The sequence below is a fragment of the Hippocampus guttulatus genome, chromosome 8, assembly GCF_054856545.1.
Source record: "Hippocampus guttulatus isolate MCC_2025c chromosome 8, RoL_Hgut_1.0, whole genome shotgun sequence".
Taxonomy (NCBI): Eukaryota; Metazoa; Chordata; class Actinopteri; order Syngnathiformes; family Syngnathidae; genus Hippocampus; species Hippocampus guttulatus.
The window spans coordinates 19848105-19874948 of record NC_141268.1 but is presented as its reverse complement, the minus strand read 5'-3'; the positions used below and the strand labels follow the sequence as shown (position 1 = coordinate 19874948).

The following is a 26844-nucleotide window of genomic DNA, read 5'->3' as shown; positions in this document are numbered from 1 at the left end:
AGAAAGAACTCAAGTCACTGTCTGGAAGAATTCAAGATTTTTTTTCAAAGAAATTATAGCGAGAAGACATTTTTACGTTCATCTTTTTTACAGTCGCAGGAGGAAACAATATCGTTTCCTCCGTCCTGCCTCTTCACGCTGTTGTTTGCCACTTCTGGAATGTTAAAAATAGAAAGGCGGGCTACACCACTGAACTGGTCGCTAGTCACAATAGTCAGTTGCAGAGCACATATAGAGACAAACAACCATTCACACCCACATCTTCATTGAGTGGGCACCGGTCCCAGGCTGCCCGTCCGTTTTGATTGTTTTTATATCCTCACATTTACGGTGCGTGCCAATGAATCCCCGTTTCACCTGAATTACAATTATTATCATTTATTTTCAGTTAACGCTTTCGGTGTACTTTAGTTAAAAAAATAAACCCGATTAAAAGAATGTGAACAGTTTTAAAATCAATCAATAAATAAACAAATAAATAAATATTCGCTGTTGAAAAATGAGCCAAGTAATGGCAGCCTCTAGTGGCTTTTAATGTGAACTACAGCTCAGCTTTCTCTCCCCGCACTCCAGTACGAGTGTGTCCACATTGCGCAGGCGCGGCTGAAGCAGGCTGCGGTGCGTTCACACAAGAAGCTGAGGAAGATCATGATGAGGTGGACTGCAGCGGACCTGGCGGCCCTGCGCCTCTTCACTTTCGTCGCGCTGATTGGTCAGTCTCCATGCACATACATGCACGAACGGGCCCGTGGGAGGCTCTATGCAGTGCGGCATCTTGCGTGCGTGCGCACCCACGTTGATTGATTGATGGCACGATTTGATGGCTTGTTTGCATGATGATGGTAACGACGATGATGACGACCACGACGGAAGATGCGTGCACACATACAGATGAAGAGAAAATATGACAGTTATCTGACTTGCTTTTCTTGCAGAACCCTGCAAGGTCGGTATATTTCCATAACGTAGGTGTGATTTCATACAGCAGCACAGCAGCCTGCTGTCAGATATTTTGTCAACACCAGCCCATTGTGTGACCTTAACAAGGAGAACAATGTATTTTTTTTTACCTCTCCCCTTATAGAATCCAGAAAAGGTGGGATATTGCTGGGGCTGTATGCACTTTTGTACAGAATGCAGTCAAGGCAGGATATTTTGACAGCTGAGTGCACTTTTGAACAGCGACACGACATCCTGCCATCAGATAATTGGGTGACTCCAGCGTCTAGTGCAGTGGTTCTTAACCTGGGTTCGATGAGTGTAGTGTGTTGTTTGACGTGTGTGTGTGTTTTGGGGGGAGCATTTATTTAATTCTTTGGAGTCTACTTGAGAGTGAAAATTGGTACAGTGTATCCACTAATTGTATCTTGACCCAGGAAGTAGTCTGCAAGATTTTGGGGGAATCGAGCCTTGATGGAGGTCTAACATTGAAGTTGTGGGTTATTTTCCCCTTTCTCCCGTTGTTTAGCGCTGCCGCTCTCCGAGTCCTTTGTGCCCAAGCCCTGGAACCTGGTGAGAAGAGGAAGACTGACAACCACTCAACCCAATTGTCTTATTTGACCCAACGTGCTGTCGTTTTTCCTCAGGAGGACCCAAAGAGGGTGCTGCTTGGCGGCGATGCCGAGGCTTCCCTGGAGGAGGCCTCGGGTTTATTCAGACGGCTCGAAAAGCATCACGTGGTCAAGAGGATGCATGACACGCTGGACCTGGATACTTTGATTGGTCGGTGGACATGTGGTCACTTCATTGGGTACACTGACAGAATGGTCACCAGTTTTGCTTGCCCTCATTCGTGGTGGGTGTCTGGAGTTTATCCCAGATGACTTTGAATTGGAGGCCAACCAATGCCAGCGATCACACTCTATCAACAAAAACATGTACAACCCTGCACCTCTGCACTATGAGGTGGATGTGCTAACCAGTTGACCACCGTGCCACCATGACCTTACATGTTATATATAATTTATTACTTTACATGTTGTACACATATAATTCATGACCCTGCCTGTACCCTTTATTTATTTATCATTTCCGACAGTGTTTTTTTTTTTTTTAGTAGTTACAGCTGCACATTCGCTCTGATGTGATGAGAAGGTGTACCTAATGAAGTGTCTGACATTTGGAAGAACAACCCAAACGTGTGATGACATGTCGACATGTTGACAGGGTACACTCCTCCCTCAGCACCCCCAGACCTCCCCCAGGAGACGGGGCTTCACCAGGTAATCAATCATTGACTAACTTTGAAACTAAGAGCCAGGTAGCTCACACCAAATAACTAAATGTCACTAACTGACTGAAACAATCTAAATAACTGAAATGAACCAACAAGCTAAATACCTAATGCCGGTACTAAACATTTGCTACCAACTAACTAAGTAACTAACTAATACTCGGTAAATATTGGTGTTGCTGTTTGATGGTGTTTGTTGTGTTGTTTATTTCTTAATTGCTCTGTGATTATTGTTGCCATTTTGTTTTGTTGCTGTTTGCGATTGGTTTTGTTGCTAATTTTTAAGTTTTATTTTATTTATTTTTTGTTCAGGCAACTGTTGACCAAAAGAAACTTAAAACTTATACAAAGAAGACAAGATGAATGGCGTAGTGTTGGACTTACTGTTTTGTTTGTACTGTCATACTATTGATGTTTTGTTTTGCTGTTTCAACGTTGACTTGTGTTGTTTGAGGCTTTGGAGGCGGAGCTCGATGAAGACGGTCACTTCAGCGGTTTTGACATTCTTGGCTCTTCCGTATTGGCATCAACAACGACGACAACAGGCGTGGCGTCTTCTAACATTGCCACGACAACGGTGGCGCCTGGGACGGGCACCGGCACAGGTACCGACTTTGGACTGCTGGCGGTCAAAGGTAAAACAACAGGTTGTCTCGTTTGGCTGTCAGTCAGACTGGTTTACTTTTGAGTTCTTCTTACAGATTTTACCCGCAATGCTACTGTGGCAGACATTGACATGGCCACTAGCATACCGCCTTGGCAGCCCAAAGAGGAGGAAGAGAAAGAGAAGGAAGGAAAAGAAACCAGGGCCACGTCCACCTCAGATGTTTCGCCCAATGAGGGCTTATCTGAGACCAGCTGGAACTGGATGACCACGGCCTCTCAGGAGGCACATGTATGGGTTTTTTAAACGTAATTTATTTTTTTTAAAATAAAGTCAACAACAATGACTTAAAAATGAAGCCCCCTTTGCCCGTTTGACTTTGCAGCATGGAAATTTGGTCGCCGTGTCTATCATGACTTGACCTACAAAAGTCTCAAGAACTCGTCTGCAAAGTCCGCCATTTTGGTTTGAAGTGGTCCGTTTGGGTTTCAATTTTGTCATTTCTTGGAGTTCTTCAAAAACAAACTTATCATATCAGAATGTTTTCAAAAGTCAGCCCTCAACCCAGTTTGACTTAGCAACAAGAAATTTGGTAGATGTCATAAATAGACTCACAAAAACAACACAAACAAACAAAAAAAACCCTCTCACGACATCTTCCATTTTGCCTCTTTTCCGATGTTTGTGTGCGTCTGTCTGTCAGGTGGTGTGCGTGGACTGGACACAGCCAAGTGGACATGGCTATGTCATCCTCAACATGACACACAATCTCAACTGCGTAAGTTCAAAAAACAAGACCGCCTAAGTCAGTGCACCCACACTTGCACACATACTTATGCACATACACACAAAAGCACACACAAAGACACACAAAGATACAATATCCATTGACACCGTTGTGTTTGTACGTGTGTGTGTGTGTGTGTGAGAGATGCGCAGGAAGAGTTCCGCAGTGATGGCGGCATGCGCCTGCTGAAAACAATGGAGCGCCGGTTTGCACGGCGCATGAAAAGCCCTGAGGGATCTTGGGTAATTTACCTCAGCAAGCCCACACACCAACAACGACAGATGCTGATGCACGTGGCGTCTGAGCATGGTATGCACACATACACACACACACACACACACACACACACACACACACACACACACACACAAAAGAGGTTTATAAAGTGTAATCACGGTACGCACTGTCGTAGTCGCATTTTGGAGTTGTGCCTTGAAGGGGCGTGGCCTGGTGAGTGACAGGTCAGCCAGTTAGCCTGCCTGTGAGCTTCATGTTGTAAGTTGTGGCCTACAGCAGCTCCTTGCTTATGTTTTCATTTTGGATTTGAGAGTGTTTGTCTCGTCACTGATAACTGTGGCGCTCGTTGCACAATTTGTGAGGTTATCACAGTACCTTAATTGCTCCATTTTTTTCCCTTCTGTTTATTGAAGTGGTGGCTCTCTGAATTCACACATACCTCAAATTTGGACTCACACACCAACGAATAAAAAATAAATAAGCATTTTTGTTCAAAATAATCATTTGAAAAGTGTGCCACTGAAGCCAGTAGCATAAATTTGTGTATCACTGAAGAAGAAACACGATGTTAATGATTGTCTGCAAGCTCAGTTGGTTTCAGGCCAGGGGTGGGCAAAATATGGCCCTAAAGCATTAACATTATCAGCAGTCCTGCAATTTGCTGTATCAGGCATTTTTCCTGTTGTTCCATTTAATCCATTTGCATGCGTGTGTGTGTGTGTTCGTGTGTATACCTTCCAGGTGTAATATCCACTAAGGAACTGCTGAACCTGCTGGGAGAAATGCGTTTAAGTTTAAACAAGGTGACTTTTCCAGAACATTCTCCTGACCTGTGTTTGTGCTAACCCATTGCGCTAACCCCCACTCTCCTCCCGCCCGTTCAGGTGGGCATCCAGGACTACAGCGCCCCTTCTACATGCCTACCCCGCCGCAGTCCATCCCAGCGTAGCGACTACAGCAAACTGTTTGTGGTCCTGGTGGTCATTGGCTCCATCTGCCTGGCCATCATCACATCAGGCTTTATCTACATCTGCTGGCAAAGACGGCCCCCTACCGCCAAGACCACTGTAAGACGAACATAAGACTGCCATGCACGGCCGGCGAATAAATGAGAATAAATACTGTAAGTACAAGCTCTAAAACAAATATTTGGCTCCCTGTCCCGTTACTTTGGTTCTGTCGCTTAGTTCCACGGCGAGGAGCTTCGATTTGTGGAGAACGGTTGCCATGACAACCCCACCCTGGACGTGGCGGGCGACAACCAGCCTGACGACCGGCCTCAAGACCACCAAGAAGAAGACGAAGACCAGAAGAAGAAAAACAAGAGGCCGAGTACCAATGGACTGGTGGGGGGAGGCGAAGGCGTCTGCAGGGACGACGACAACCCTCACTGGCAGGTGAGATGAAAACCTTGATGGGGGTACGATCATCTGTCATGTGCTTTTTGTTCGCCCTGGCAAGAAGCACTGTTTTAGTCCATAGAGAAGATTTTAGTCCCAGACGTTCTCGTCCCGTGAGTAGCTTGTAATGGAGGATGTTCAGGATGTCCAGTTGTACTAAATACATGTGGAGATTTGGATATAAAGCCTTTGCTTTAGCTTTGACATTCATTAAAATGGGATACTTTTTTTTTTTTGAAAACATATTTTACAAGCACATGATATAGTCCTGAGAAAAGGTTTTAATCCCCAAAAAAAATTCTAGTCCCAAGAGGAGGTTCTTAACTTGTCTATTCTGCCCGACAACAAGCACCATTTCATTGGTCCTCTAGGTGTTTGTCAATCAAGCAGTAGCGGAGGAGGAGGAGGAGGAGGATGAAGAGGAAGAGGACACACACCTTTGATGGGAGAGGATGAGAAAGAGGATGGAGTGTCTGTGCCTTGAGGGAGGTCGCCAAAGTGGAGTCACCGACCCACATCATCGCCAGGGCTTGTTAGCCATGCTATCTTTTCACCACAGCGAAACATTTCGACCGAAGTAGCTCATAGCTGCTCTAATTTCCACGGGTAGGACATTCCAGCATGCTGGAGCCCAAAAAGAGAATGCTCGGGAACCTGCAGACTTAAGTCACTAAATGACCCACGTGTTGTGAATGTGGCTTTCGGGATGGAAGATATGGCACCACAATTTCTGGAAGGAACAAAATCTTTACATGGCATCTCAAGTGCGCCGGGAGCCAATGCAAGTTCTATGTTGCTATGCTTGGCTAAACTCCAAAGCAGAAGATAAAAGCTGTGTTTTGCGCTGCTCGCAGGCCTATTTTAGTACTCATCATCAGAAAAATAATCATGCTTCATTGTTGTAGCGAGAGCATCACAATAATGAACAAATGTATCCAGTGTAGAAATAAATATCTCTTACCTATGGCTGCCTGCTTGGCAATGTTTTGCATTTGTTAACAATGCTGATGCTAGTGCAAGTCAGGTCGCATTCCCGTCAACAAGTTGTTGCCCTTGTTTGTGCGCTGTCACTCATTCAAAGTGATGGATTGCGTTTGTATGAACTGAATTGCATCATGACTCACTCGTTTGTTCGTCTGTAACGTGTCAAATAAAGTTTTGCGACTCTAAACATTGGAAACCATTGACTTTCTCTTACAATGTGAAGTCATGTGCGCTTATCTTAATGTTAAAGGAAAAACACTTGTGTCAATGGACAACAAATTAGAAAATTAACTCAGCAAATAAGACTAAAAACTCCGCACATCAGGTGTTAGGATAATGACGTTTCTCAAGCATTCAATTGTCCAGCTGTAGCCCACGACAACATGCAGGCGTCTGCGTGTGGTCCTTCTTGATGCAATGACACCAGCCTCAGTCCGCTCCTCATGAAGCTCCCTCGTGTTTCTTCCAAGGCTCTCGAGACTCGTCCTTGTCACTTGTGGACCTTTTCCGTCTACACTTTATATTGAGCGCTGAGTGAGTAAGCTTTCAGCTTCTGCAATGTTTTTATATGAGCCTTTCTCTTATGGACAGTGTCAGTGGTGGTTTCCTGCACAAGCGTCAAGTAAGCATGTTTCCCCAGGATTCTGAAGCCTACTCAGCCACACTGATGGAATTTACTTTTTTGTTTTGTTTTGTGTGTCTTGCTACCATTATCATCCAAATGGAAACAAAGGCTTGAAATGTGTCACTTGGTGGCTAACTATAACAACGCACACATTTCTCTTTTTGAAACAAATCACTGAAATAGATGAAATTTCCCAGTTCAATGTGCTTATGTTTAATTGGCACGCAACTGTATTCGATAGCAGTAAAATAGTGGTGAAGCACGAGAAGTTTCTGGCTTCGATGTCATACAATCAATGTTGCAGTATACAGTACAGGAGAGATACTGTATATGATTGGTTTGTTGTGAATTCAGGTCATCTGACCAGTGGAGGGCAGCAATGCACTAGACGTGCCCAGTCTGCCAAAAATGAGGACGAAGAAGAGAAACGCAACGGTCATGGTCACAGTTCAGGCACATCCACGGACACCTCTGCCAGCTGGCTGCCGGGGTCCTCGTAGCTGCTTAGCCGAGTTGCTAAGTGGATAGCAAACACGTACGCAGTAGCTCAGTGAAACGGAACAAACTCTTTTCGTGGACTCTTCAGGGCAAGAATGATGCCAAAAGCTGTCAGGTGTGTCCGTTCATTGGTCTCCTCGAGTGCTACGAAACCGATCGTTCATCCACATTCAGGTCGTTTTGCCTTATTTGTGCGGGGTCAGTGCCACTGAATTGAAAGCTAAGCAGACTGGGAGCGTTACCGGCCTTAATGACGTGACCTTGCTCGTACACCAAAATTGCAGTGCGGCATATAAATTCATGCGGATGTCGTGTTTTCAAATGACGTCAACTGCGTTAGGAGCGACAACACGGTAGGAACAGACGCCGCTAGCACGCTCCGTTTGCAACTCGAACGTGGACGACGTGAGCTCAGTGGCGTAATACGGCGTTTTCCAAAACGCGTGAAAAGAACGGCAATGTTTACAATTTTGGTCGCGCCTTGCCGAAATGTTCAAGCGTTGCATAACTTCCTAATCCAAGTGTTTGCCCTTTCAAAGTTGACGCGGTGATGGCGTCCAGCGTCGGCAACTCGAAAGTCGAACTTTTTCTTTTGGGGTTCTATTCTTAAAATTATTGTTCTTGTGGTTCTTATTGCTGCTGCTGTTTTCGTTCCTGTTATTGCGTCGTATATCCGGACAATTGGTGTCGCTCATGGAAGGTTTTGAGCCAAGCAGGAAGGCGTGTTCGTCACTTCATTAGGTACGTTTAAAGAAGCTGAAGCAACACTTTGTCCAGACTTCTTACATCATCTATGTGGTTATGTTTTGCAGCTCAAAGAACACGGTCTCGAAATCTTACATCATCTAATATGCGGTTATTCGTAGAACAAACACATGTAATGTCTTTATTACTACGTCAAATTTAATGTAAATCCTTTGGTGCTGAAGACAAATGAAGCAAACATTGACATGAAAGACAGTTTATTTATCCACTGCGTTTGTGTTGTGAACGTACTGAACACTTTCACTTGCAGTCTTTTAAACATTCATTCTGACAACTTGACAAAATTCTGATGTGGTCTAAACACAGGTCAGTAAGTCTGAAGAAACAATAATTGCAACAACAAATCTGTGGCTTTATCACTTTAACTTTCCTTGTTTCGTGAAACGATCACCGGTGCACATGTAGATAATGACTCAGCTTTTCTGGACACAAAAGCGGCAAGAACAGAACGTCTGCCGGTTTCTCAATTTTCCAAGTCTTTTTCAAGGACCACAAAAAGTTTGCTGTAGTCGCTTTGCTGGGATGGACTGCGGCAGGGCGGACACATGTAGAGGGGGTGCTGTCGTCCTGGATGCCCACCTGAACGGGCGAGAAGATGATCAAAAATCATGATGGATTCATTTGATAATCGATGAGTTGTCGTTTGATTGTTGCGCCTCTATTGTATTTATTGTTACTGTGCTGTTTGTTTGGAATTCCTGTTTGTGGAAGCTTTGAGCCAAGCAGGAAGTTGATTCGGTCTAACCACGCACGCCGAGCGAGCGGCGCCACTCGTGGCATGTCTTTGTCAGGTGAGTGAAGTGACTTTTGAATTATCTTTTGCACGTGCAGGGATGAGCTGACCTCAGCCACGTTTGTCGTCGTGTTGCGCTTCCTGGCGAGCCTCCGCTGAGACGGCGCAGCGCCCGCCCTGCCCACCGCTGCTCTCCCACCTCCACCGAGTACGGCATCAAGCATGTATTGTCTGCAGTGGCTGCTGCCGGTGCTGCTGATCCCCAAGCCGCTCAACCCGGCGCTGTGGTTCAACCACTCCATGTTCATGGGCTTCTACCTGCTCAGCTTCCTGCTGGAGAGGAAGCCGTGCACCATCTGTGCCTTGGTCTTCCTCGCCGCCCTCTTCCTCATCTGCTACAGCTGCTGGGGAAACTGCTTCCTCTATCACTGCCAGGTAGACAAGAGTGGTCCCCACAGTTGCCATTTAATGTTGACAAGCCAAACATTCTAACTGAATCGTCATTTTACTCCCTATTTATTTGTTGGCTTTACGATATTTAAAATTCTCTTTTTTTTTTTTAAAACACCAAGCGACCACGAGATGGTGGCAAATCATCCCTTTTATCTTGGTAAAGCTTCTCAACTCATGTCAACGCAGTTCGTTCGCACCGAAATGGTCAAGATGGCAGCAAAGTACTACTTTTATTGCCTTGGCCTGAGCACAATTTTTTTTTTAAAGCAAATTAACATAGAATGAAAAAATAATGTCAAACCATGACTACTGTGGTCATTTGAAGTTCATGAGTGGAATTGACTTTGGGTGGTGCTTTGTCAAATGGATGCGAACGGTGACTTCAAACGATTGATTTGATTTGACATCTCTATTCCAGGACTCCGCCCTGCCACACGCAGCCCACGACCCGGCTATCGTGGGCACCTAGAGGCCCACCACCGCCACCGCCATGCTGGATACAAGACCAACTTTGATGGAAAGACTTGATGAAAGACTTGAAAACGGAAAAAGCGGCGGACGTTTTGTTTGTTCTTGCCGCGTGTGTGTGTGTGTGTTTACTCAGAATCTGACACACCGGACAATCAACGTTGCCGACCACTCCTTTTCCTCTGACTTCACACACATGAATCCATGGTCTTTGATATGATTCAGTATTTTCAGCACATGCAAAAGAAACAACACACACACTTGCATCCGGAAACACACACATTTAAGTTGGATGGCAACTTATTATTATTTTTTTTAATTTTAATTCTTGTGTTGCGTCACAAAGTTGTTTTTGGTTTTTAAGTGGAATAAAATATTTTTTCCCCTCCGAGAGTATTGTGTACTTGAAAAAAAAAATCAACCAAACAAACAATTGTTCCTGTTTCCTATTTCATATTTTTCACTGACTGTGCCAAAACGAAATTTAGAAACAGGTTTGAGAAGTCAGTTTTCCAAAATGAAGCCCTTAATTGAATAGAATGACTGGAGATAATGTAACACCTTTTAAAATAAATTTCTTTTAATCTCTTCAGTCAAAACAATTTTTTTTATTACTGTCATTTTAAACTTATTCGTCTTCTGTTTTTGGATTTTTAAAAAATTCAATTGTTGATTGCCCATATTCCTATTAATATTGTACCAATTTAGATTTTATTTTTTGCTGCTGTGTACAAAAAAAATACAGATATGTCTTTGTCAAACATTTTGAAACCTCAAAATCGGAACACTTTAAACTTGTTTTATTTTTTGAAATGTACAATAATATATTTTTAAAATAATGTGAATAAAAAAAAACATGTTAATGTACTTTGACAATTGTGCTCCGTTTAGCTGATTTTATTATTTAAATATGTATCAAAAGTTATCACCATGCGTTGGACATGAAAATAAAAGAAAAGAAAACATCAGTTGCCCTTATAGGAAAGTAATCTCAGTCTCCAAATTCTGAAAAAAGTCCTCCTGCATCTCCAAGTCAAGCTGCTCCATCCTCTGGAAGGCCACATGGCCTTTTTTACCTGACAAAAGAATAAAGAAAAATGGAAGAAATGAACATGCTGGGAATGAAAGCCATCAGCCAATAAGGCATAAACTACCAAAAGAGAGGACCGCTTCCTTGGCTGCATTGCGAACACCTTCATCGGGACACCTGCGAAGTTCAACCATGTAGTCCACACTCTCTGTGGCCTGGAAATACACGCATGCAAATACATCGGCCCAACGACACGCGTACACACACAACACACTAATGAGTGTGTGGGAGCAGGAGACAGACAGAAGCAATCAAAGTCCGATATAATGATGCAAGGCCCTTCGCTCACCGCCAAGCATTTGAGCGCCAAACAAGAGTTCCGCTGAATGATGACGTCGGTGCTCCTCAAACTCTCCGTGTAGTGAACAAGTGCCTGGACACACACACACACACACACTTTGAGTGTTAACCTTGCCACATGCTAGCACAGGAGGTGTACCGTACCCTGCCTCGGAAGGCGGTGCAGACAGAAGCCCGCTTCAGGCAGCGGGTGGCAGCCTGGCACACTTTGCGGTCGGCATCCGTCAGGAGTGCCGCCATCGCCTGCAGCGTGCAACCCAGTGGAAGAAGGCGGGCCACGCCCCGTGACGTCATCCTGGTGAGCGCGCCCCGGCGCTTGGGACCCTTCACGGCCGACAGGAAGTACTCTGCGACGGCATAAGACCATGTGAGTTTGATGGATTGATTATTTTTAGTTATCATACATTCGCTTATCATTAATCTTATTATTAATGTTATATTGATATTGAGTGATTGGGCGATTGAGTGATTTGGGGCGGGGCGGGTGAGAGCCGGGCCTCACGCACCTTCCTTGGATAGGCGGGCGACGTGTTCGCCCAGCGTCGGGATATTGCATCGTCTCAGGTAAATCGACAGCTGGAACAGGCTCACTCTGTCTGCAGAGCACGGAGGCTGAGGAGGCCATAGCGCCGCCCTGCAGGCCGCCTGCACCTGCTCCAGCAGTGTGCGGAACACTGAACAGACATCAAAAACACACCGGCTAACATGATGTACACACATCAAAGATACACATTTGCGTATACATCAAAAGGCTATCACACGTCAGAACACAAGTCTCGTACACACATCCAACAACTCGCATTTTCTTAACTTCACACATAAGCTTTTGTTCTTACCTCTTTCGGGGAGCCCAGGCTGCTTGGCTTTGACTTTGGCTTTAATTTTGTGCGAGTACTGTTTCCTGAGTGCGTTGACAAAGTTGTCCGAGTGGCAGCAGAATGGAGAAGAGGAAGCGACGTCTCGCACGCAGTCGGCCCAGAATTGCAAAACCTCCCTGCTCCTCTGATTCTCTGGAAGCACTGCAACACAACAGGGGGATAAACTATCACCTCTCAATGACCGACCGGACAAATCAAATCCAACCAACCAAGCAACCAGTCAATAACCAAGCAAGGAAGCTCTGCAAGCAAGCAATCAGAAGTCATCAGTTTGTCAGTCAGGCATGCAGGTTAACTCATTCAGTACCAGCCAATTCTGGACCAAGTCTGAAAAGACGTTTAAAAACGTCTTTGGGAGTGAATGAGTTAATTAATGGGACTAATAAAGGATATCTTATCTTATCTTAATTGTACTCACAGTCTTCAGTGGAGATGTTGTCCTTGTCCTCCAGCAGTAAGCAGCCGATTCTGTTCAGGACGTCCGCTTGTTGAGAAATATCCTCAAGCAGATCCTCACGAGTCGAACTGAAGTTGATCCTCTGCAGCGTCTGAGGAGTACCACAAGAACATCAGATGAAAATCCAGAGAAGCTGTGGAAGAAACCGTTCGTACCTCCAGTAGGATGCAGCATGTGTCCAGGTGCGTCTCCAGAGCCTGGTCTAGACCCCAGTGGCCACAAGTCAGTGGGGAGACTGGCGGCTGATCCTCGCAATCCCGTTGGTCCTCAGCGCTCCTCGGAAAGACACACACACACATATACAGTATATATATATATATATGTATACACACACACACACACATATGTACATATACATATTTACCCGCCGAAACAGGAAGTGTCATCGTCATGTGACAGGAAGTCAAAGCTGCAGAGAACCTCCTCAACGGCCAAGGTGTCATTCGATGATGATGGTCTCATCAGGGACAGGTCGTTCTGAGGGAGTTCAAAACAGACATTCACAGTTGTTGACATCTTTGTTGCTTTTGTGCGATGATGATGATGATGATGATGATGATGACTTCCTTTATCGCCATCCAGTGGCATCAATGTTTTCGGGGGGGGGGGCATCAATCAGTGACAATATTTTTGATCTGAGCAAGTTTCAATGGTTTGAGGTGCAGTGCTTCCAATACACCACATGCATCTCACTCACCCTCAGGATGGTGTTGAGGTGTTCTATCTGCTGCTTCAAGACCCTCAGTGGGCTCTCACAGTTCTGCGGCGTCCGCAAGTTTCTCTCTAGTCCGGCCAGCAGCCCCCCCAGGCGCAGTGCTTGCGCCCGCCTCTCTCCGGCGCCGGGCGCCTCCCCCCCGGACCTAAGCCCCTCCACGTTGGCAGCTGTAGAAGGGAGCAAGGCAGCGGGGGATTCCAGGGCGGGGTCCGCTACGTCCTGCCATTGAGGGAGCGTGGAAGTCAAAAGTCTGGTTTCCATTGCTTGACAAGGAATATTATGAAGAGACGTGGGGACTGCTTGGAATTACGGGCAAAAGCAAACTAGATGATAATCAAACAAAGAGGAGCTTGACAAACTTTGCACTCCTTGCTGACGCCATTAGGTTGACCATCCTTGCCCTCCGTGGAACCTCCTGTTGGGTTGTCTTGGTTGTCTTTGAGGATGTCGGGTGTACTAGACCTAATATTGACAAACAATTCTTGTTATTATTACTTACAAGGTGAAGTCTTCACATTAACTCCTTGCCTTGTTTGACTGCATAAAGTTTTCAACTAACATCAGGTCACTCATAAAATATACATTATTTGTTCTTGATCAACCCTTCCACTTTAAAGCTGGCCTATCGTAGCAGTGATCGTAGATTTTATAGCCAGCAGAGGGCGCTTTCACCTCTTCCTCTTATCCATCCATCCATGCATCCATTCTCTAATTTGCTTATCCTCACAAAGGTCACGGGCGTGATGGAGACTATCCCAGCCGACTTCGGCCAGTAGGTGGTGTACACCCTGAACTGGTTGCCAGCCAATCGCAGGGCACACACAGAGAAACAAACATCCCTGCTCACAATCACACTTAGGGACAATTTAGAGTGTTCCATGTTTGTTTATGGAATGTGGCAGGAAACCGGAGCACCCGGAGAAAACCCACGCGGGCATGAGGAGAACAGGCAGACTCCACACAGGAAGGCCGGAGTCGGAATGGAACCCTGTGTCATGTTCCTGTTCTTGGCCTGGCCAGCAGGTGGCATACTGAGCGGACTCTCTGGCTGTACACCTGCTGCCAATCTTTCAATTGAGGAAATGTGTATTTAAGGACCTGCAATCTGTCTGCTGGTTGTCGGAGTATTGTTTATGCCTTGCTGCTTCCTTGCTCACAGACTCTTTGCTATAGATCTCGTTGTTTTCGCTTTTGAACTCTCTGTACCATTTATTGTGTAAGTATGGCTTTGCTTTGTGATTTGGCTTTTTCTTGCGTGTTGTTTAGTGATGGGTCCATGAGGCCTCATGAGGCGTGTCGACACAATGACACACTGTGTTGATACTGTACTGATACTGTGTCGCTGACCACTGCCACCTGCTGGACCTTCAAAATCCCTGCAGCCAACCCACTTGACAGACTGAACAAACTGATTGATGATGACGTGTATACAATGCACTACCTCACTCTACCCACAATAGCCACAAGCGCCATTGTTTATGTTGTTGTTTATGCTGTTTATATTGTTTATATTGTCTATACTGTTCAGATTACATGTCTTTTTTATACAGTGTAGCTGCTATCCTTTCTTAGCTGTGTGTGTTTAATGCACAGCATGTTTGCATGCATGTATGCACTGAGGATTGAGAGGAAGAAATTTCATCTATGCTGCATGTCATACATAAAGCATATTTGACAATAAAGATGACATTGACCCTTGACAATATCATTCACATCCATGCATTCATATTGTATCATTCAATGTGTTTCAATAATGTGAAAATCATGTGAATGAGGATGCTTGTGGGCTTTGTCTTCACAAATTTTGATTTAGAAAAATAAGATGCTCCAGTGTTTTAAATTTCAGTCTGTTGCGTTTAATGCATGCTATTTCTCCTGTTATGGAGAACACACACACACAATGGAATAAGACATGTCAAAAATCCGAGACAAGGAGATTTTAATAAATACCTTATTCTCCAAAAGGAGATCAAAATGGCTCTACACGGCGGACAATTTGTATTTGTCCGGAAGCTGCTCCATAATATGCACGTACTGTAGCAACGTCACTCGAGTGAAGCGCGTCTCAGCAGTCGATAGTCTGCTGCTCTCTGCTGTGAGCGCTAGCACGTACTCGCGGCGCCGACCCAACCCATGCCACATATTAAGCTTTGAACTACGACAACAGCTAAACTAGCCTAGCCGATGTAATGATGGTCAGCAGACAAGGTTTACGTTTTATGTGACTTTTAATAGCAACGTGGCAGAGTCATCAAACATGCGGTGTGCTCACTCGCAGTCACTTTCTGGAACTCCCCATTATAGGCGGGACCTCTCAGTCAACTGGAGTATGACGTACAGTACAAACGTTCATAAAGCACTTCTCATATAATAATAGCCTATTATATGACAGCCGACATGACGCTCGAAGTCAGACGGACACATTTTTTCTGATAATCAGTGTGTTTTCCGTATTGCCCAAACATATATTTTTATTCGAGCGAGGGTGAGGTCTGGCTTGTTTCGGCAATCGGCATCGTGTCGCCAGACGCACTTCCTTAGGATACACTGTGCGGGCTTTTGCTGCGTCAACGCCCCCTGCACTGAGTCGACGCCCCCTGGACTAAGTGCCGCAGCTTGGACTGTGCCAAGCAGCCGATGCAGTCTAAACTGCACCGGTGCAGTTCACGTGTCAATTAGCAGCCTGGACTGTGTCAACGCAGCCGATGCAGTCTAAACTGCGCCGGTGCAGTTCACGTGTCAATCACGTGACGTAATGAAGCAGCACATGCACCGACACGTGGTTTGCTCTGTGAGCCCGGCGCATGCGTCAACGCATCGGTGTCGCTGGACCCATCACTAGTGTTGTTGATACATTGCTTTTAGTTTGTATTCTTGGTTCTTGTTTTCCTCTCTTGCCTTTTGTGCAAGCGCTTTTTGTTATTTGTTTTTGTGCTCCCTGGTCCTTGTTTTGACCAGTGCTTTCTTTATGTTACTACTTTGTCGGTGCGAATTTTTGTACATTAAATATTTTTTGCTTCGGAGACCTTGTCTGGCGTCTACACGTTTGGGATCCAAAACTTGATTCGGTAAGTCCGAATCGTGACACCCCGCACCTCTGCACTGTAAGACCGACTTGCTAACTGGTCGACCACTGTACCACCTCTTCCTCTTATTTTCAAATCTAATTCTTCTGTTGAGGGTATAGTCTATGTATTTCATCATATTCAAATTTCAATGCCTATTTGCAACCAATCAAATGATATGATGTGTCAAACGTTGACGTTGTCACCTGTGAAGATCCACGAGAGAAGAAGGAGAAGCAAACATTCCTCCCCAGGCCTCCCCCTTCTCCTCCTCTTCCTCTTCCTCCCGACCCATCTTACTCCTCCTCCTGCTGGTCACTCTTTCCTCTCCGTCCTCGCCCATGGAAAGTTGAGTGTGACTTCCTGCCACGCTGCTGCAGAGGCTTGATGAATGGAAGGATCAATGAAATGATGGATAAACACAAGGAAGGATAAATGGTTGGATGGATCAAATGGTAAATTGACAGAAGAAATTGATGGAGGGATGACGGATGGATGGATGGATGCAGGATGTTTGAAGATTGGCAAGGTGAAAGGACCGTTGAATAAAACAATGGAAAAACAGATGGATGAAAGGATGGAAGGAGACGAGGATCAGCGGTTTCAAGGATGATTGGATTCATAACATTGATGTATAGATAAATGACAGAATAAAGATGGGTGGATGGAAGGATGGAGGCATCGATGGTTAGACGTATGGTTGGGTGGGGAGTGATTTTCGTGTACCTGGGTGGTGTCTTGGCCTGTGAGAGGCTGGATGTGATGGACGAGTGTGACAGATAGCTCATTAAAGACACACCCCTGTCCCGCCCACTTTTCCTCATCCGGAGTGGGACTGAAGCTCCTCCTCCTCCTCCATCCTGCAACTCTTGAACCATCGACTACAACACGACAAGATTTTGGTATGTCTACAAGATATTTTTATATTCACACCCTCATTAGCAACCTACCCCCTTCGCTCCCTCGCTAGCTCACTCTCTGTTTAGCTCTCCACAATCTGCCTGCCTAACTACCTACCAAACAAGCTTTCTGCCTAGCTACATAAAATGTACCAACCTACCTACCTAATCCCTACCTTCTTAATAAAGGTTTTCTTATCTTATCTTCTGAGCTACCCATCTTCGTGACGGCCAATTTGTTAATCCTTCTAGCTAGCTGCTTGCGTAACCAATGTCCCAACATCGCAAGCTAGCCAACTAGCTAGCTATCAGGTCAGTGTGCCACACACTCACCAGGAAGTACTTCTCTGAGAAGGAAGGTGTGCTGGGTGCAGTCCAACTTTGCACTGAAGTCTTCCTGCTCCACCCTGACGGCCGGCTGCTCGACAAAAGTCCAACCTTGTCACCACTGTCCAACGGACTACACACACAAAATCATGAAATGTGATTTGTAGTTTTGTTGCTTTGGTGGTGGACCAGTGGTGGTGGTGTGTGTCTTGCTTACTTCCACGTAACCTCCAGCTGTAGCTTGATGGTCCCCAGTTGGGTAATGTCCACCAGCATGAGTTGGGGAGTAGCCACAAAGAAGTGAGCGCTGGCACAGGTCACCGTGCCCACCAGCTGCCAGCCCAGACCCTTGGCCTCTGAAACCTGAGTTGGGGGCAGGGGGACCTGACTTCAGCATCCAAAACTGGCCTTCTAAAATTTGGGGGCCAGAAATGTTTCCAAGAACCCTTTCCTAATCCTGACATCAGGTAAACATTACGACCATGTGTACAACAATGTTTTTGTCAACAATTGTGCAAAGGTCTAGCAAAAAAAAAACAATGAGCATGGTTTTATGTGGTAGGCACCCTCCACCAAATGGGCCTCACCTTGATCTCAAAGTTGTGCTTGATGTGTGGTAGGAAGAGCATCTCCTCCTCATCCCAGGACTGGACATCGTCGCTTTCAATCCGGCCGCGAATCCTCCAGCGCTGATGGCCCAGCTGTAGCACAACCTGAACCAACAAGGCACGGGAGGTTTGGAAGTGGGTACAGTATGTAGATGGGTAAGACGGAAGGGAAAAAGCACTTGAAGTAGGCAGGTCGGCGGTAAATGGTAGGTAGGTAAGAAAGTTGAGAAGTAGGCATAGTCGATCAGGAAGTGAGAAGTAATTTAGTTAAGAAGCTCGAGAAGTATTTAACTAGGTAGGTAGGTTACAATATGTGGTTGGCTGGAGATGCTCACCTCATACTGGTCTCCAGGACATAGCCGGGCGAAGCCAATGAGACCTACGAGTGGAAAAGGTGTTTAAAGTATCCAAACTACCATCTGTGGTCAAACGCTCCAATCCACCTCTTCCATTTCTACCTTTCATCTTGACGTGAAGTTCTCCCAGGAGGACCTCGAGCTCTCCCTCCATGGCTGACATGTCCTACAGAGAGAACACAAGTTGTGTTGGCCTGGGACTTGTAGCGACAACGACAGTGCTGCTGCCTAATAAGCACCAGGAATTGTCTTTCTGGTCGACTATCCTTCCAAGGAAGGGGGGATCGCACAAAGTACAAGATGTTCTGACGGACTAACAGCTATCATCTCTGTGCTAAACCTCCTGATCAAAAACATACAATTGTATACTGGGAGACTTTTAAAAAGAGTTGTCTTTTAAGTTTAAGAGAGGAGAGATTGTAATGAAACAGCAACTTGTGAGTGAGAACAACCTGGATGCTGTGCCTGTGGTTGCGTCCGAGTTCCAGGAGGCTCTCTCTGGACTCCCTGGTGGAGGGCGCCAGGGAGAAGGCTCTCTTCATGTTGACGGCTCCCTGGCAGAGACGCCACTGGACGCAGTAGTTCTCGTAGAGCTCGTCCACCTGCGGTTATGATTATCAATTGCAATCATCTCACTAGGTAGTAGGTGTAGTCGATAGTAGAAGAGCAGTTCTGGGGCTGATTACGCTGCACTTTAGCTTCTTTTGAGTGAGAAATGATCCCAAACTTTGAACAGTCCGTCATTTACGCATTCCCTCTACCTCACTCATCCAGGTCATTGCATTTTCTGGCAATGAAGTCACGTCTTCCCAACTCTGGCGTTTACCTTGCTGATTTGGAATTCCAGCTTTCGGATAAGCCTCTCCTGAACACGAATCTCCTATAGGACCGAAGAAGAATGAAAAGTGATTTTTGGTTTATTCTGAGAGTCATGAGGCTCAGAGTTGCTCACCTTGTCAAGGTCGTACTGAAAGCCCTGCAAGGACAGAAAAGGCCAAACATTAAATTACATTCAGTCATCAAGTGTCTAAGCTGCCTTATGTCTCTTTACCTGAATGCCTCTGCTCAATAATGTACACTGATTCTATCCAAAGGTTTGTTTGCAGCTCACCAGTCTGGAGTTCCTTTTGGTTTCTCGCTGCCGTGAAGACAGAAAGTCCATCTCAGTCTGGTGGCGCTGCACATGATCCCTACACACAAACACACACACATCACATTTTAGACCTCCAACCTCAGTTTTTAGACCTCAGATTTCAGACATTCAATCTCAGAAGCTACATTTGAGTCCTGCACCATCAATCCTTAGACCATCTCTGTTTTCAGACCTCTGACTTTAGGCAACAGACTTCAGACTCACAGCAGAGATTTGAGATTTCAGACCACAGACCAGACATCAATCCTCAGAACTCAAATTTAAGACCCTGAATCAGTTTTCACACCCCTGATCTTGGACTTCGAACATCAGATATTAGACTCCAGATATTAGAGATTCCAATACTGGATTTCACACTCCAGATCTCAGACATTAGAACACAGGCATCAACATTTCGATGACAGACCTCAGATTTTAGATAGTGTATTACAAATTCCAGACCTCTGTTGTTATCCAACACTTCAGACCTCACACTTTAGACAATAGAGCTTTGAACATAAACATTTCAGCGCTTAAAACTTACATGTTCACATTTAACATCCCAAATCTGTTTCCAGACTTCTGATCTCACGCTTCAAAACTCAGAAGTTACATTTCAGACCTCAAATACCAATCTTCAGATCCCAGATGTCACAATCTACTGACATTCGATAACAGACCTCAGACCTCAAACTTAAGACTTCAGGCTTTAGAAAACAGAGCATAGACATCAGATTTCTGCCACGTGTCCAGAAAATGGGACGTGACCAGGAGTAACCCACCTGAGGCCTTTGCGTAGCGCCTGGAAAACGTGGTCCACATCCTCTGGCTGCAGGGACCAGACGGATCCGAATCCTCTTCTGGAAGACAGTGGAGCTCGTGGAGTTTTTCTTTCAGACACAGCGTTGGAGCGCAACGAGTTACGAGCCGAGGAAGGCCTGAAAAGACCAGGCAAGGGTAAAGTAAAGATCTACTGTGCTGAAGGAAAACTGCAGATACTTGTGTAAAAAAGACTTTGGTAAAAGTAGAAGTACTTATTCAATTCTAGTAAGGTAAAAAATAAATAAATACAGACTCCTGAAAATTACAAAGTTAAAAAGTGAACTTCTTTTCCACTCTGAATTTTATTAAGCATTTCCACCACGCGCTAACTAGCATTGGCTAGTTCCCATAGCTTTGCTAACTTTGTGACCCACAAAAATGCTTAATTATCTCATTAATTTAAAAAAAATCCCCTTACTTGTATGTCATTTGTCTGTATAGACATATAATTTTTTGTACGGCAGGACGTGGCGGTTTTAAGCTTACACAAGACAGCACATTTGCCCTATTTTGTTCCCGGAGCCAACAAAAACAAACAAGTTGAGGCCAAGCATGGGGAATATCCTCCTTCTCTGAATCTGTAGCCATCGTTGTCAGTGGTCCTTCATTCTCGTTCCTCCATATTGCTGCAATCCTTGCTTTTATTTCTCCACCTGATAAGACCCTAAGATCTTAATCAAGACCAACATTCCAACCACAGTTGACATTCTCTGTCTCTTTGTCAGTTTTTTTTTTGTCGTGTTATCATCCAAAGAGCTTGAAAAAAAATTAACAAATAAGGTGCAGAAAGTACAGATATTTATTTTCAAATGTTCGGGAGCCAGTCAGTAAAAAAGCTGTCTGAAAAAATAAATATTCAAGTAAAATTCAATATAAATACAGTAACCAAGTGTTTGTACTTTTCCTTTTTTTTTTTTTTTTGTTAGCCTGGTACAAATGATGCTAACACTCACCGCCGTCGTCCCGTCACAGAGCCGAACCCCGTGAAGGAGCGACTACGATGAACTGGATTTCCATCCGAAGGTGAGTCAAATCGCAGCTTGACCGACATCCTGAAAGCAGGAAAAGTGGTTGTCAGGCGTCCTGTTTCCTGTTTCCCAATCCATTCACGCACGTCAGCTCACTGATGGCAAAGACCACATGGCTGACCCCAAAAACCGCACAAACCGCAGCCTCAGCCACCAGTGAGAGCAAACACTGGCCTTCCCAAAGATAATACCGTGCTGCCTTGACTTACGAGTGCCCAAAACTTCCCAATTTTTCCTGTTATGAGCTGTTGCCTGATCGTTTTTCTACTTTGAATTCCACACAAGCGATGAGAGAAAAGGACGGATCGCAGTCACCAAAACAATTTCAGTTATTTACTCGACGAGCTAAACGGTCAAAACACATGAATACAACATTAATACAAATTTTACTGCACAGTGCTAATTTTATTACTTAAAAACACAAGAAAACTGGGTGGTTTCGGGAGGCTGGAAAGGATTATTGGACAGGTCAGGTTTTGGTTGCTCTGCTCACAACTTAGTGAAAAAGAGCAATGCGTGGGGGCAAAACAAGATGTTGGCAGTTGTTGGGTTAAAAGTGTGGAGAAAAGACAAGAGACAATGATTTTTCCATTTGTCGCTGTGGCTTGAATGGTGCGGACCACACCCAGAATCACAAGCGGATGACTTCAGATCTTAGACCCTAAACTTCAGGTCAAAGACCTCGAACTTCAGGCCTTCGATCTCAGACAGCCGATTTTATCTGCAGACTTCAGAACCCACAACTCAGACTTTAGGCTTGAGACCTCAGTTTTCATACTCCAGAGCTAAGGCGTTCTTCCTTAGGCTTCAGAGCTCAGAGTTCTCCCCTAAGATTTTAGAACTTCATTCCGAACAACTTAGACTTCAGACCTCAGAGATCTGACCACACATTTTGGACTTCACTTCAGATTGCAATCCTCAGATCACGGACTACAGACCCAAAACTTCAGGCTTCAGACTTCACATCTCAGATATCTCATCTCAGCCCTCAAATATTATACCTGAGACTTAATACCCAAAACATTAACCTTCCTACATCGGAGCGAAGATTTTACAGTTCCCACTTCAGAAGACAGTTTTCAGATCTCAGATCACAGCGTTCAAACATCGGACTTCAGGGTCCGACCTTTGACTTTGGACTCCAGACCTTAGACTTCCGACCTCCTACTTGAGACTACAGCTGTTCGACTTCAGACCTCAGACATCCTGTCTCAGATTTCAGACCTCAGATGTCCGATCTCACACCTCACTTATCAGACCTCAAAATATCATCCCTCTGAGTTCAGACATCAGGTCTCTGAAGCCGACATATTTTGGCTTCTTTGATCATCTTCTTATTCTTTTATTTGTGACTGTCCACTTTTCTGCGGTCAAACCACCATTTCCCCATTCAGAGAACAATAAAGTCCGAGCCTATCTTGTTTCTATGTTCATACCACTTGATTCCGTCTTCTCTCACACATACGGACTGAGTCATCTTCAACAGCGAGGCCACGTTTCCTCCTTTTGTTGTCTTGCCCTGGACTTCCCTCTTATTTCCACTCGAAAGTGAGGACGAGCGCCGAAACAACACAACAAAACGTAGGAAAACGGCAACGCAAAACCCAGCGATGTTAGTTGAAACACATCTTGAGGATTTATCTTTCTTCTACTTCTTCTTCTTTCGGGATCTGCGCCAAGTCAAACAAGATCGACTCGCTGCAGAGAGTTCAGAGGTTAGGAATGACTCATGCTCCCCAGGGAGGGCAACTATGCCACACACATAAACACATACGAGATGGGATGTTGGACAAAGCATACCAAAGTGACTTGGTAGCATTGACAGTTGTCCCTCCTACAGTACGTGGACACAATTAATCGATCACTTCTCTTAATCGATCAATAATCAATCGATGAATTAGAGAGGTTTAGAACGGATCTTATGTCCACAAAAAATGGACAAACTTTCCGAACACGGTCACACTCTATCATCTTGTCGAAAGTCTCCTGCAAGCAATTATTTGCAAAAAAAAAAAAAAAAATGGTAACGTTGACCACAAAAGTGCAATAGATGTGCAATTAAAAAAAAAATTGCATCACAAAAAGTTCAATTTTACAATATAAAAGCTATGATGTTGTCACAGGGGCGGCCCGGTAGTCCAGTGGTTAGCACGTCGGCTTCACAGTGCAGAGGTACCGGGTTCGATTCCAGCTTCGGCTTCCCTGCGTGGAGTTTGCATGTTCTCCCTGGGCCTGCGTGGGTTTTCTCCGGGTGCTCCGATTTCCTCCCACATTCCAAAAACATGCGTGGCAGGCTGATTGAACACTCTAAATTGTCCCTAGGTTTGAGTGTGAGCGTGGATGGTTGTTCGTCTCTGTGTGCCCTGCGATTGGCTGGCAACCGATTCAGGGTGTCCCCCGCCTACTGCCCGCAGTCAGCTGGGATAGGCTCCAGCACCCCCCGCGACCCTAGTGAGGATCAAGCGGTTCGGAAGATGAATGAATGAATGAATGTTGTCACAGAGTCACGTCAAGTCAGGCAAAGCTCTAGTTTCACTCCAAAATTCTAAAATTAAATACAAAATAGAGATATTTAACATGACCAACATCACAAATGGTCAACATTCCCAAGATGCATCCCAGCATCTTGTAGAAAGTCTTATGACAAAGCAATTCTATGCCGCAAAACGGTTAGGGTTATGTCTGATTGTTAAGGAAATGTTTTTATTGCCGTGTTAAGGCGATATGATGCCATTAAAACGCTGCTGAGACGGGTAACGTAAATCCTATTGACTGAATGAGAATATTTTGCCATGAAAAAACCCCGCATTCGATCACAAAAGGCGACATAATCCCGCGAATATGGCGATGTTTGTGGCAGCATGCGTTACATGCTGCTGCATGCGCCCGCCGTTATCTTATCTTAGCTATCTGTGGCCAACAGATGAGCGACGCCTGCTGAGAACTGCGACACACACACACACACACACACACACACTGAGCACTCTCATTAGGTCAGCATGGTGTAACATTGGTTCGCTCGGCTGCCTAACAGCCGCAACGATATTGAAGCAAGTCTTCTGTACATTTAATACTGCTGACTATTCTTGCTGCTGTTCACACCCATTTCTGTATATATGTACTTTGTAGGACTGTATATATTACATACCACTTATAGTACAGGATAGAGACACTGAGTTGAGCATATCTAAATCTCAAATTAGCAGTGTGTGACTTCTTGACTTCTGTCGACATATATATAGGAGTATCTCTTTATGATATAGAGCTCCAACTATTTATTCATACATGTCGAGTTGTCTTGCCACATCGATTGCTGCTGACCACTATTGCTGGAGAACACATTGACTCCCGTATGTATTTCGTAAGATATACAGATTGTTTGATTACATGTGTTGTCGCTTGATGTGTTCTTTCTAATTACGATGCTCCTGACAATTTTGTTGCTTGTTGACTCATTGACTGATGCTTCCCGTATTTGCATATTTTGATGTTGTTGTTGTTATGTGACTTGGTTTTGATTAGATGTAGAATTCCAAAGAGTGGGTTCAAACAGCCGCTTTCAGCTTTTGGAATCCTTTGTTTGTTTGTCTACAGACAAAGAGCACATGTCCGTCAACCCAACAACATATCACGCAATGGATTATTCATATTCGTATGAATATTAACATCAGCAGCACGTGACTTACTTGTGGTGTGCATGAAGAAGACGAATTTAGGAAAGACGTTAGTTCCAAGTGCAAGGCTTCCTTAGCTCAGAGTTTCCATCCTGGACTATTGGGGCGCTCCCCCCGTGTGGCGTAAACATGCTGCATGCGTGTGTGAGTTGCTGATAGCACTTTTCGGACAGTTCAGGACGACGACGTGACTCGGACTCTCGCTCTTGCTTCAGCTGTGCTTTCCTCACCACTCCCATTGTCCTCCTCCTTTGCCTTTCTGCGTCCTCATCTCTCTCTCTCTCTCTCTGCTCCTCTTCTCTCCAACTTGCTCTCTCTCGTCTACCTGGTCTGACTGCTGCCACTTGTCTTTTCTTTCCGTGCTTCGTCTTGGCTTCTGTCCCCGACTTTTGCCTGCACCCCTTGCTGCTTTTTTCCAACCGCTACTCCTTTTCCTGCCTCCTTTGTTTACTTTCCTTTGCTTCAACTTCCTCCACCTCTCCCCCTTCCTCTGATTCCCCCCCCCACCAACCCTCATGCACGCTCCTCGCGCACTCCAACGCCACAGTTTCTACATGTGGACCGATGTAATGCTGCGTACACATCCCAACAAACAATACAGTGCAGTGGGTAAGCATTGCCATACCTATACGTGGGTGAAAATACCGTTACAGTAAATCCATTTACATAATAAAATATGTACACTATGACATACATGTCACGTATATCTCGTGTGCAGCCTGCAGTCAATCTGTTGTCAAAATTTCTTTGTGTTATTTCTGGAATGTTCTATGCAGACCTAATTGGATCCATATGTGACCCCCCCCCCCCACCCTCTCCTGCTCCTTTGCAAAGTTACAGTTCTAACAAAAAATATATAGATTTTTTTTCAATTGTGCATTTCTTAATTATGACTCATATTTATAAACTGCTATAGTGTTATTTTTTTAAATAAGACGTTTTTCCAACATTGGATTAAACATTTTCCAAATGTGATAAATGTAGTGAGAAAGTGTAATTGAATGGTGCATTGAGAGTAAACAATCGTAATCCAGTCTCTAGTCGGAGTCAATCTTGAAGGTCATCAATCACTCAATTCGCTCCTTTCTTCTTTTTATCCTTCGGGTTTTTCCCGCTAGGGGTCGCCACATTTTATTCTGTTTCATCCTCTCTCATCTGCTCTCACGGGTTTGTCCCGCAAGCATTTTACCTTGGCTGTCCCTTTAAGGAGCCCATTTCAAATCGGCTCACACCTGAAGAAAACCTCAACATGTTCACTTCTGCCCCCTCTGACTCTGCTTCCTGTTGTCTCTTCAATGCCACCGTCTCTAATCCGTGCATCTGCCTTAGAAACCTTCGCCTTCTCCGTCCCAGAGGCTTTTCTATCGCTTATCACACTTACAGAGGTGGGAAGCATTGTACTAGTTACTGCATGTAAGGCGATTTGTTATTTCACTTGATCAAGTTATTTTAGAAGTCGCTGATGGTGTCGTGTTACACTCCCCTGACTTATTTTGTGACTAAATATAAAAAAAAAGTGGGGAGGGCGACATTCACGTATTCAATTTATAAAAAAATATATGACAGGAAAAGGGATGAAAAACGAAAAAAAGAGGGAAAGAGAGAAATCTGAAAAACAATGTTAATAAATAATTGATTATTCTGGCTATCGAGTCGTCATCAAATGACCACTGACAAACAATATTTGATGTGTTTATAGCTACAGA

The 26844-nt window shown here is 44.8% G+C and overlaps 3 protein-coding genes across 10 annotated transcripts; 2 read left to right on the top strand and 1 right to left on the bottom strand.

The window, feature by feature from the left end:
- The first annotated feature begins 588 nt into the window (after window positions 1-588).
- podxl2 (podocalyxin-like 2) lies at window positions 589-6432 on the top strand. 4 transcript variants are annotated; one of them, XM_086117951.1, is made up of 12 exons: window positions 589-712; window positions 1469-1512; window positions 1587-1722; window positions 2167-2222; window positions 2688-2868; window positions 2935-3128; window positions 3541-3615; window positions 3777-3933; window positions 4603-4664; window positions 4746-4928; window positions 5049-5258; window positions 5633-6432. In XM_086117951.1, the coding sequence occupies exons 1-12, from the start codon at window positions 649-651 to the stop codon at window positions 5702-5704; spliced, it is 1434 nt and encodes a 477-aa protein (XP_085974077.1). In that variant the 5' UTR covers window positions 589-648; the 3' UTR covers window positions 5705-6432. The 4 variants fall into 4 exon arrangements, with proteins under 4 accessions (XP_085974077.1, XP_085974078.1, XP_085974079.1 ...); XM_086117952.1 differs by lacking the exon at window positions 589-712 and adding an exon at window positions 741-946 and having other exon boundaries at window positions 2185-2222; XM_086117953.1 differs by lacking the exon at window positions 589-712 and adding an exon at window positions 741-946 and having other exon boundaries at window positions 2688-2838.
- An 887-nt stretch (window positions 6433-7319) lies between these two features.
- Window positions 7320-10178, top strand: blcap (bladder cancer associated protein). 4 transcript variants are annotated; one of them, XM_086117421.1, is made up of 4 exons: window positions 7348-7483; window positions 8069-8109; window positions 8965-9301; window positions 9738-10178. In XM_086117421.1, exons 3-4 carry the CDS (start codon window positions 9089-9091, stop codon window positions 9786-9788), a joined length of 264 nt encoding a protein of 87 aa, XP_085973547.1. In that variant the 5' UTR covers window positions 7348-7483; window positions 8069-8109; window positions 8965-9088; the 3' UTR covers window positions 9789-10178. The 4 variants fall into 4 exon arrangements, with proteins under 4 accessions (XP_085973545.1, XP_085973547.1, XP_085973548.1 ...); XM_086117419.1 differs by lacking the exon at window positions 8069-8109 and having other exon boundaries at window positions 7320-7483; XM_086117422.1 differs by lacking the exons at window positions 7348-7483; window positions 8069-8109 and adding an exon at window positions 7495-7721.
- A 394-nt stretch (window positions 10179-10572) lies between these two features.
- Window positions 10573-25585, bottom strand: ripor3 (RIPOR family member 3). Of its 2 annotated transcripts, none has more exons than XM_086117416.1 (25): window positions 25151-25585; window positions 21390-21488; window positions 20397-20552; window positions 19594-19672; window positions 19435-19458; window positions 19309-19362; window positions 18935-19084; window positions 18585-18648; window positions 18462-18505; window positions 18106-18231; window positions 17736-17881; window positions 17525-17651; window positions 17019-17173; window positions 16499-16675; window positions 13587-13689; window positions 13210-13446; window positions 12877-12989; window positions 12668-12788; window positions 12474-12603; window positions 12014-12196; window positions 11684-11851; window positions 11322-11524; window positions 11167-11250; window positions 10942-11032; window positions 10573-10863 (listed from the first exon to the last, which is right to left on the bottom strand). In XM_086117416.1, the coding sequence occupies exons 2-25, from the start codon at window positions 21485-21487 to the stop codon at window positions 10763-10765; spliced, it is 2934 nt and encodes a 977-aa protein (XP_085973542.1). In that variant the 5' UTR covers window position 21488; window positions 25151-25585; the 3' UTR covers window positions 10573-10762. The 2 variants fall into 2 exon arrangements, with proteins under 2 accessions (XP_085973542.1, XP_085973544.1); XM_086117418.1 differs by having other exon boundaries at window positions 12668-12785.
- Window positions 25586-26844: the final 1259 nt, after the last annotated feature.

What these genes read in the sequence shown, in the direction of transcription:
- podxl2 (XM_086117950.1), top strand. Translation starts at nt 874, where the DNA reads ATGCGTGCACACATACAGATGAAGAGAAAATATGACAGTTATCTGACT. An exon ending in TGCCCAAGCCCTGGAACCTG is followed by an intron (nt 1,513 to 1,586) that starts GTGAGAAGAGGA and finishes GTTTTTCCTCAG; the next exon opens with GAGGACCCAAAGAGGGTGCT. An exon ending in TGCGTTTAAGTTTAAACAAG is followed by an intron (nt 4,665 to 4,745) that starts GTGACTTTTCCA and finishes CCGCCCGTTCAG; the next exon opens with GTGGGCATCCAGGACTACAG.
- blcap (XM_086117419.1), top strand. Translation starts at nt 9,089, where the DNA reads ATGTATTGTCTGCAGTGGCTGCTGCCGGTGCTGCTGATCCCCAAGCCG. An exon ending in GCTTCCTCTATCACTGCCAG is followed by an intron (nt 9,302 to 9,737) that starts GTAGACAAGAGT and finishes TCTCTATTCCAG; the next exon opens with GACTCCGCCCTGCCACACGC.
- ripor3 (XM_086117416.1), bottom strand. Translation starts at nt 21,487, where the DNA reads ATGTCGGTCAAGCTGCGATTTGACTCACCTTCGGATGGAAATCCAGTT. An exon ending in GCGCTACGCAAAGGCCTCAG is followed by an intron (nt 19,673 to 20,396) that starts GTGGGTTACTCC and finishes GTTTGTGTGTAG; the next exon opens with GGATCATGTGCAGCGCCACC. An exon ending in CAGGCCAAGACACCACCCAG is followed by an intron (nt 16,676 to 17,018) that starts GTACACGAAAAT and finishes CCATTCATCAAG; the next exon opens with CCTCTGCAGCAGCGTGGCAG.